We start from the raw sequence: 10,506 nt of genomic DNA, 5'->3' as shown, positions 1-10,506 counted from the left end.
AGTTAAAATATTTTAATTAAATTTTAAAATACAAGTATAAAAAATAAAAAATTTATTAAAAATTTAAATCGATTAAATCGAACCGAATAAAATCAATTTAATTTGATTCGATTTCTGACTAAAATCAATTTGATTTAATTTTTATAAATATCAAAATTTCAATTTTCAATTTATTCCGTTCAGTTTAATTTTAAACCGAACCGACCAAATGTTCACACCTAATCTAGACGATTCCGAACCGATCGAACCGACCGAATGTTCACACCTAGTCTAGACGATTCCTTGCCTTTTGGTCAATTTCGAGTCAACTTCGGAATCTCTAAGGTTGGGCTTAGTTTTGTTATGATCTCTTTTGGGTCCTAGAAGCTCTTCATATATTTTAAACTATTGTATAGGCCTTGAGCCAATCCTCTTCGCAATGCAATTTTATCTTCTATTGAAAAAGAAAAAAAAAAAAAACCTTTAAAATATACATGCCATTACAAACTTGAAATATATATATCACCGATTAGAATTATCAACAAATATTTAATAATAAATATAAATTATACAACTTAAAAGTTTTAATAATTTTAGGTAATATTACTTATTGTTGAAGTTTTATCAATGAAATAAATGAATAGATAACACAACGTATTAACATTCACATGCAAGAGTCCCAAACAATGAATCCGTAACAATTTTACCATCGATGCTAACCAACAGCTCAAAATCCAAGATCCCTTGTTTGAAACTCTGTTCCGAGATTAATCATGGTTGGCCATTTTAACTCGCAAAATTTAAATGAAAATAACAAAATTACATTCCCTTCCAACAAGAATAACTGGACTGAAAGCCTCAGCAGATTGCTCAGAAGACAGCCTGTGATGTTATTATCTGTATTCAATGTAAAAAAGTCATGTCTGCAATGCAATTAAGCCTAATAACTAATCTGCAGCCATGAATGGATCTACATCTCCAAGTTCAGCAATTACGGGTTCTGACGTATCCTCATCTTCTGTTGCAAAGTGGGTAGGGAATGGAAGTGATGAAATATCAGGTTTCTTGTAAACAGCATCTTTTAGAAACACAAAGTTTCCTTCGGCACCGGGAACCTGTAAAGATTGAAAACTCAATCAAACTTATAATAGAAGAGAAATACAAGGACAGGACACATTGTCAATGGAAATCCCTGTCATCTTCTGTTTCTCCTCGTCTCTTTTTCATAAATCACGATTATATTCTTAAACATGAGACAATATGTGCAAACCATAAAAGAAAAAGGAGCAATAATTGCTATGGGAATCCTTGACCAATCGTTCCCAGACGCTTAGAATGGATCTTACTACTTCATATACCACCAAGTAAAAATAAAATTGCATCAAAAATATGCAGTCCAATACGATTAGTAATAGATGAACATAGACCATTGGGTGCAATGTTCTACAGGAACTGAAACACACCTGGCCTCTCACCCATATCAAATTCCTTGCTGGATGTATTTTGTAGACCCATACATTTTTAACTGTTGCCTGATCCCCACCCATGCGCCCAGGCATCTTCTTGCCTTTAAATACCTGCCAAAAAACAAGATCAATTTCACCATCACAACCCCCAAGAGCAGTTCGACAGAAATTCTATTGGATGATGAAAGAAACCATAACCAGATGATGCCTTCAACAAATTTAAAAAGAATGCTTTACACAAATTATAAGTTATAAGCATTGACCGATCCATCCCAGAATATAGCTTTGGGCAGCACGGAAAGCATGGGGAGCTAATGCAGCTGGTAACTAGTTCACAATTAATACTTAGTTTAGTAAACATCTAAAGAGCCATTCTCCATATCCTTCTAAGAAAAAAATAGCAACACGATATCGAAATGGCAGAATAGTCAAGAGAACCAATTGTATAATGCCAATGATCAAGAAGGTTCCTACCAAACTACTAAACTACAGCTTGCACTGATTTAGCAATTAGCAATTAGCAGGAAAGCAAAAACTACATGAAGGACAAAAAGAAATATCCATCTGAAATTTCATAAGGAAGTGCTTAATTTCTAACAGCTTCCTAGAGGAAGCTTTTGTGCCCTGTCTGATCCTGAATAACAGTCAAATAGTTCGATCATAATTGTTAAAGCAATGGTCCATTAGAAATTTCCGCACTTGAAGTACATGCAGTATGAATATTAAAACAAGATCACAAGAGGTATGAATCAGGACACCTTATGTACCCACAAAATGACCAATGGTCTGTCTTCTGTACATAACATGCAATACATCCATGATTAAATGGAAGACCCCCCCCCCCCCCCCCACACACACAAAAAAAAAAAAAAAAAAAAAAAAAAGAGAAACTTACACGAATGCATACAGCATAATACAATCAATCCACTCTTGACAAATTTGATCTCTAAATTGCAAAAACTAATCAGTGCATCACAATTACCTCACCAAGGCATGTGAAGGGAAGATTCTGAGATGTTAATCATCATGTTATGCACATTATGTAATCAAGCAATATACTGGAAGCAGAATGAAATCAGACAGCACAAAATTGTCCAAAATGATAACAGCACAGAAAATTTACTGAATTATCAAAGAGATACACACCTTACCAGGAGCATCCCTTTGACCAGTAGAACCAATACTTCGATGTGACAATGATGCACCATGACTTGCTGGCATTCCTTTAAACCCATGTCTTTTCATACCACCCTGGACATAGAAATTAAAAGAATATGAAATGTAAAAAGCAATGACAAATAAACCTTGACCTCTTCATTATCTCATAGGAGTAGCAAGGATATTGATCCAAGGAATTCCATTTTCTCATACCAAAGTCCAAAACTCTTCATAAGAAAGAATTAAAGAAACATCACAAAATAGCATATCAATTCAGAATCTCAGAAATCAAAAAATTCAAATTTCAATGGAATTTCAATTTGTCTCCTTAGAATGAAAGGGAGCAAAAGGTATGGGAACTACATTCGTGTTGATTAGACACCATAAATGTCCAAAACTCCTTTGTATGTCACAGAGCACTCAACTGGAATGACATTTATGCCTGTTACAATGTAATACTTAATGAATTCCATCTGATGGATTAGACCGGCTTCATCTTTCATGTCACCGATCAGCTAATTTTCATAAAAGAGCAACTTTAATAATAAAAAAAAATTCTTTTGCTGATGAATATTAGTTATTGCAAGTAAAATAATGCAAGTATTATAGTTTAAAATTCTATATATCATTACGATGCAGTCTTACTATCCTGGGAAAAGAACCCTATACACCATGAGCTAAATTGAATTAAAACATTAAACAAGCACAGTCATGCGTCCTAGAACTGTTGAAAGAAAATTTAACAAAAAAAGGAAGAGAAAGAGATAGGCAATCATTGTAGATGATAACTATAGAGCAAAACACTTACCTGAAACCCTTTTCCTCTGGTAATTCCTGTGACATCAATGAATTGACCCGGAACAAAATGGCGAACCCCAATGGAAGTACCAACAGGGATAAGTGCATCTTCTGTCACACGGAACTCCCTCAATTTCCTTTTCAATGGAACATTCTGAGCTCTGAAATGACCCATTTCAGGCTTCGTCAAATGTTTTGCCTTCTTCGACCCATAACCAATCTGACTACCACCACAGCAGAGAAACAAATACAATATTAAAAGCTTACCTTTTAACCAACAAAAAAAGGGAAAATTATTACTGGTGGTAATCTGTTTGATATACTATGGAATGAATATGCATAGTCGTTTCAGATACCTGTAAGGCAAAATGGCCTTCCTTCTCAACTGTCTTGACCTGAGTAACGATGTTATCGTCTACCCGAAGTACAGTAACGGGAATCCTTTGGCCCCATTTATCCCAAATAGCAGTCATTCCACACTTGAGAGCAATAACTCCAGTTCGCTTAGAACTAGGGGTCATGATGCTGGGCTTTGCTTCAATGATCCGAGCCCCTTGGTTTTCAATCTCGAACCCATCCATTAAAGAGTCAGTGCTGAACATCCTAAGCAAGTAGAACGTTGTTGGTTTTGCTGCTACTGATGTTGTCTTAGTACCAAGTGTAAGAAGCCGGTGGAAACGAGGAATGAGGTCTCTCGAAAGGACCGACATGGCTGAAGCTAAAGATAGATAATGGAAATTGTTAGAAATGCAACCAATCAAGCTAAGCCAAACTTTAGAAAGCTCAGGCTTGACTCATGGAAATTTATGCAAGCTTGAGCTTGAGCTTGATTTGATTGGATCTTTATTGACTTCGAGCCTGGTTTGAGCTCGGGTTATCAGAAACTTGTTTATCACATTAACAAGCCAAGCTCAAGCTTGCTTCATTGTAAGCTCATCTATCATGTTTATGAGCCAAGCTCCAGCTCCAGCTCAACTCGTTTATAATGATCATCAAATTGGCAATGAGCTCATTAGAAAGCTTGAGCTTGAGCTCAAGTTAGAGATTAATCAAACTTCTTTTTACAATACATTTTCATTTACACGAGTCATAAATCATTAGTGATTTCACAACATGAAAAATAAAAAAGAGTTAACAGCACATATGTTATAACAAGAAGATCAAACAAATACGAATTACAACAACATAAAGTAATTAAAAACAAATAATTACATCAAATGACATAAATTCTAATATCAATCATCAAATACACCAAAACAAATAAATATGAAATCAAGCTAAATAGTTCCATCTTGGATAGCCTTGCTTGTTCAAATAAATATGAAAACAAGCTAAACTTTGACATCCATGCAACCTTTAAAAATAAATCATAGCAAAAATAAAATATTAGATGTAACATAGCAAAATTAGTAAAACAAAATTAAACATAACAAAAAACAAACTATATTGCAATATACCTAAAAAATGTATACATAACAAATTAATAAGATCACAACATAAAAGATACATAGTTATTAGTAATTTAAAAAAAATATATCATTGTATGAAATGATGATCAAACTCCAATGATAGCAAAAAAAATGAATCTCTTGTGATATTGCATGCAGATGCAGTGTGCAGAAATCTTACCTTCAACATCTGTATAAATGTGAATATTACATCAATTTTTGAAAACTTTATTGCACCACTCTATATGGATTTCTACAGCTAATTATTATTCAAGCAAATGTTATGTAGAGCCGTCTTTAAAACTAGTTATCCAAATACAACAATTTGCTACCTTAGAAACATGATAGATTCCTCTTCAGTGGTAGGGTTCAAAAACCATATCCAGATTTTTAATAGTCAAATGGTGAATTATTGAAATTGATATTAAGTTCTTTCTGACCACTGCCCCTAATCAGAAACATTTACCACCACCTGCATGTATTGAACTGGAACAGTCACGCTGCAATATAATTCAGTACAAAATGGAGTTGAACCTATGATTAGAAATGGCACCGGATAGGGTACCCATGGAAATTAGGATACCCAACCCCAAACCCGTTTACATATGTAGTGCCCAAACCCATTTAGAAATTATCTTTCACTACCTGTATCCATCCCACATCCGTTTAACATTACCCACATACTACCCAAACCTGCCCGAATTTCCAATCAGCTTTAACTAATTTTATTGAAACATTAACCACATAATAGATTCATGGGTAAAAAACCACAACCCCAAATTGTTTAAAATATGAAAAATTCTAAAGTTTAAAATAATCAAGTAAATGAAATAAATCATAAATAAAAACATAAATGAAGTTAAAACTGAAACAAACACATAATCCATATAAATTAATCAACATAATAATAGTTATTGAACATAAATATAATTGCAATGAAAAGAAGCTCAAAGACATGAACATACTTTAAATAAAAACAACCAACCAAACAAACACGCAATGAAAATGTGAAATCACAAGGCAAGATGGTCATGGTTTAGTTCAGCCTTTAAAAATGTTAACAAACATTAGAATATTATACTTTCAAAAAACATATATTAAAAAGCATTGGAATATGTTACCAAACCACGGCAAGTCTATACCCGATTCAGTCATGGACCCAAGTCAAAGCAGCCACATATTGAGCCTCTAAATTAGTCAAATATTTCAGTTATTTTTTCAGCTATCTTTTAGTTAAATTGTTCCCTGTTTGTAGGAGGGTATTCCTCCACTTTCTATTTCATGTTGTTAGTTGAGGAGGGTGTTTCTCCATGTTGAAGTAGTGCTCCTTTGATGTAGGAAGCACTTTCTATTTCATGTTGTTAGTTGAGGAGGGTGTTCCTCCATGTTGAAGTAGTGCTCCTTTAAAATAGGAAGCAGTTATACTTCCTTTCTGTATTTAAGCAATAACATTAATGAAGAGTACAAGTTTTCAAAATCAATTAAGTCTTGAGCTCTTTAAGTCTCAGAGGTTTCAGGTTCTCTCTTTTAGAGCCTGAATTGTTAATGACCAGAGGTCGTAAAAAGACTCTTAACTCAAACACTCAAACTCCAACTATACCCCTAGCCCACAGACCCATAACCAGATCCACAACTAGGGGCCATAACAGTTTGGTATCAGAGCGTGCAGTTATGGGGGACTCTGTTCAAGATCAACTCGCCAAGCTCTTTGAATTGTTGTTGGCCGAGCAGCAAGCAAACAAAGACCGAAATGAAAAAGTTGAGCAATTGCACGCCAAATTGGATGCAATGTCTTAGGAATTGGAATCAACTAAGAAAGGGTTGCAATCTAGCACCACTGGCAGTCAAGCAAAATCAAGGAGAGATACGGGAATTTCAGGTGCTTCGGTTTCCGAAAGTTCGGGAGGAATTTCAATAGTACCGAAATTCACAAAGCTTGATTTTCCTCGTTATGATGGGCTTGAAGACCCTTTGGGGTGGCTTGCCCGATGCCAGTATTTTTTTAGGCACCAACAAACACCCGAAGAGGAGAAGGTGAGTTTAGCTTCGTACCATTTGGAGGGGATTGCTCAGCTGCTGGATGACATTCTAGATCCCAATTGGGATGAGTTCACACATCAATGCAATCTTCATTTTGGGCCTCCAATCCGCAGCAATAAATTAGGCGAATTGGCAAAGCTAAAGCAAATTGGTTCTGTTGCAAAATATCAGAACCATTTCGAAGCCTTGGTGTCACGCACTGGCACCCTCACGCAGGATCAAAAGGTCCAGTTGTACCTCAGTTGATTGTAGGACTCCATTGCTGTTGAGGTCGAGCTACATCATCCAAAAGATTTGGTGAATGCAATGAGCATCTCCCGGCTATATGAACGGAAACTTTTCCCAAGTTCTTGGCTGTGAGAGACACTTTTAGCGCTGCCTTCACATCTGCACCTCATGCCAACCGATTGGTGAAGCAACTAAACCCTGAGGAGATAGAAGAAAGACGGAAAAAGGGACTGTGTTTTGTAAAAAGCTTTTCTGGATAGACTTGGTGGAGACCGAAGAAATAGAGGACACAAATTCTGATCCGGAGCTAGAACAACAAGAGATTTCATTTAACGCCATCCGATGCTTCATGGGAGAAGGTGCAGGCATTCTACGCCAAATATCCAAATTTTCAGCTTGAGGACAAGCTTCCTTTGGAGGCGAGAAGTAATGTTACCAAACCACTGCAAGTCTATACCCGATTCAGTCATGGATCCAAGTCAAAGCAACCACATGTTGAGCCTCTAAATTAGTCAAATATTTCAGTTATTTTTTCAGCTATCTTTTAGTTAAATTGTTCCCTATTTGTAGGAGGGTATTCCTCCACTTTCTATTTCATGTTGTTAGTTGAGGGTGTTTCTCCATGTTGAAGTAGTGCTCCTTTGATGTAGGAAGCACTTTCTATTCCATGTTGTTAGTTGAGAAGGGTGTTCCTCCATGTTGAAGTAGTGCTCCTTTAATGTAAGTAGTGCTCCTTTCTGTATTTAAGCAATAACATTAACGAAGAGTACAAGCTTCCAAAATCAATTAAGTCTTGAACACTTTAAGTCTCAGAGGTTTCAGGTTCCCCCTTTTAGAGCAAGTTTCATTTTATAATTGTTCCATATATATATAATATAAGCCTTCTTTGACCAGAGGTCGTAAAAAGACTCTTGACCCAAACACTCAAACTCCAGCCATACCCTTAGCCCACAGACCCATAAGGGATATTACCAAATAAACAAAATAAAAATCAAAAGATAAAAATCCAAAATTTATAGTATAAAAAGCATATAAAAATTCATTGATTATATCATCATTGAAGAGCATATTCAAAGCAATTTGAAATCCATAACAATTGTTCAAATAGCAACACATTCAAAGCAACATAACCCCATTCAAAGAAGGGTTCATCCATACAGAAATTTTTAATCTCAATACCAAATTTCATATTCAAATACCAAATCAAATCACAGCATTCCATATCCTTACTTCGTATCTCAGAATCTCATATCCTTAAATCAAACCTCAGCATTTCACCAACAGATACCCACCCAAAATACAACAAAAACCCACACAATTTCAAACAATCAATTCAAATGAAACCTACATATCCAAAGCAATTGAACTCCACAGCCATAGTTCAAGTCCCAACATATTCAAAGCAACATAAACCCACTCAAAGAGAAATCACTCATACAGAAAATTCAAACCCACACAAATTCAAAGCAGCATTCAAATGAAACCTAGCTACCAACACAAAACCAAATGAACAAAGAAAACTCCATGCAAATCTCATCAATAGAAACTTGCCACAGAAAACTAGTAAGAAAATATACCTGCGTCGTGACTTTAGAAGACAGAAGCAGCGGCGATTGAAGGAGGACGACAGCGGCAAGGAGGACAGTATCGAGAGAGAGCAGCAGCTGATGGAGGAGCACCAGTGAAGTGCTTGAGCAGGACAGAGGAGAAGAAGCAGCAGAACGATTGAGAGCAGCAGCGGCGTCACGAGGGACGTAAGCCCAGTGAAGTGGGGCGGGGCGGCGGCTGTGCGCGAATGTAAATGTGTGAAGTGTTGCTTGGGATGTGTTAGCAGGGGAGGGAGAGCACTATTCGGCTTAGACATAAAAAAAATTGAATAAACTAAAATATTCTAAAATGGCTTATCGGTACTAAAGACATGTAACAAGCCCAATTATTTTATACTATAATTTTTTATATTTATTAATTTTTTAATTTAAATATTTATTAATTTTATGGGTATGAAATATTATGTATTTTCAAAAGAGTGATAAAAACAATCTTTACAAAATATTAATTTTATTACCAATTAAATATTAACCTTTGCATTTTATATTAAATACACGTTATCATTATTTTTATTATTAAAAATTAATAAAATTATCACATGTATTTTTATATTATTTTATCACATCAATAAAATTTATAATTAAATTGATAAAAGTTTAAAAATTTAGAATTTAATTAATAAATTTTTAAAATTTAAATGTAATTGTATTTTTTTAAAAGCTAATATCATTTTTTAAATTAAAATTTATCATATTAAAAAATAATTTATATTATTATTATTATTAATTTATTAATGACTTATGTATATTAATTTATTTTAATTTAATGTCGAATAAATACCATCTATAGTTTTTTTTTCTTGAAATCCATAGAATCCACTCTAATTATTATTATAGTTTAAAATATATATATAATTAATAATATAATTAAAAGTAAATAAAAAGAAAAAAAGAAAGCATATTGAAAGAAAAATAATTCTAACTATTTTATTTATTTTATATGCTTAGACCTAAATTATGTGATCTATAATTTTAAATCAAATTTTAATAGTTTATAATTAATATATACAATAAAGTTCTTTTCTTAAAAATAATAACAAATGATAAGCCAACGGAATAAATTAAAAAAATAATTAGATATAGTTTGAATTAAGATATAGTCATAATAAATTTTTATTTATTTTTGAGATATTGATAAAAATAATAACAACATAAAATTAATTTTTAAATACAATTAGTTATGAAAATTTTAATATTTTTATAATTATAAAATTATTTTTTTCATAAAAATTTATAAATTTTAATTTTAAAGTTAATCATAAAAAATTATATATAAAACTTTAAAAAATTATAAAATTTAATTTTAGAGTTAATCATAAAACATTCTAAAACTTTAAAAAACTTACAATTCTGCGTAAATTTAAAAAATTTATCAATTTTAAGTTTTTATTACTTTTATCTTAAAATGTTGCTCACGCGTTAAATAATGTGATAATTCCTTTAGTATTTAACCATAGAAATGACAGTAAAGTATACTTAACACGTGATAATTCCTTTTAGTATTTAACCGTAGAAATGATAGTAAAGTATACTTAGAATAAAATATAAAAGTCAAGTTTAATTAGTAATAAAACTATTACAGGATGCAATTATAAAAATTTATTAAAGATAAAAAAAAAATTATAATCAATTTTTTTTAAAAATAAAATTTAAAATATAATTGATGATAAATAACAATTGCTCAAAATAAATTATAAATTATCACTATAAAATAGAGTCACGTAGTAAGGATTTGAACACGTGATAAGGATTTGATCACGTGGTAAGAATTTAATAAATAAG

The 10,506-nt window shown here is 32.9% G+C and overlaps 1 protein-coding gene across 2 annotated transcripts; it reads right to left on the bottom strand.

The window, feature by feature from the left end:
- Positions 1 to 607: 607 nt before the first annotated feature.
- On the bottom strand, positions 608 to 9,012 carry LOC110609594 (50S ribosomal protein L3-2, mitochondrial). 2 transcript variants are annotated; one of them, XM_021749285.2, is made up of 6 exons: positions 8,695 to 9,012; positions 3,758 to 4,113; positions 3,412 to 3,621; positions 2,592 to 2,696; positions 1,443 to 1,556; positions 608 to 1,094 (listed from the first exon to the last, which is right to left on the bottom strand). In XM_021749285.2, exons 2-6 carry the CDS (start codon positions 4,109 to 4,111, stop codon positions 927 to 929), a joined length of 951 nt encoding a protein of 316 aa, XP_021604977.1. In that variant the 5' UTR covers positions 4,112 to 4,113; positions 8,695 to 9,012; the 3' UTR covers positions 608 to 926. The 2 variants fall into 2 exon arrangements, with proteins under 2 accessions (XP_021604977.1, XP_021604976.1); XM_021749284.2 differs by having other exon boundaries at positions 3,758 to 4,119; positions 8,695 to 9,010.
- Between the last annotated feature and the right edge of the window lie 1,494 nt (positions 9,013 to 10,506).

Source organism: Manihot esculenta, chromosome 2 (genome assembly GCF_001659605.2).
Source record: "Manihot esculenta cultivar AM560-2 chromosome 2, M.esculenta_v8, whole genome shotgun sequence".
Classification (NCBI taxonomy): domain Eukaryota; kingdom Viridiplantae; phylum Streptophyta; class Magnoliopsida; order Malpighiales; family Euphorbiaceae; genus Manihot; species Manihot esculenta.
The sequence above is the reverse complement of the archived record's forward strand: the minus strand, read 5'-3'. Positions and strand labels throughout refer to the sequence as shown.

Bases quoted from the DNA above. Each gene is read 5' to 3' on its own strand.
- LOC110609594 (XM_021749285.2), bottom strand. From the start codon at position 4,111: ATGTCGGTCCTTTCGAGAGACCTCATTCCTCGTTTCCACCGGCTTCTT. The intron at 2,697-3,411 runs GTAAGTGTTTTG...TTCTATGTCCAG, and splicing joins CCAGAGGAAAAGGGTTTCAG to GGTGGTATGAAAAGACATGG. The intron at 1,557-2,591 runs GTGTGTATCTCT...GTTTTTTGGCAG, and splicing joins AAAGGGATGCTCCTGGTAAG to GTATTTAAAGGCAAGAAGAT.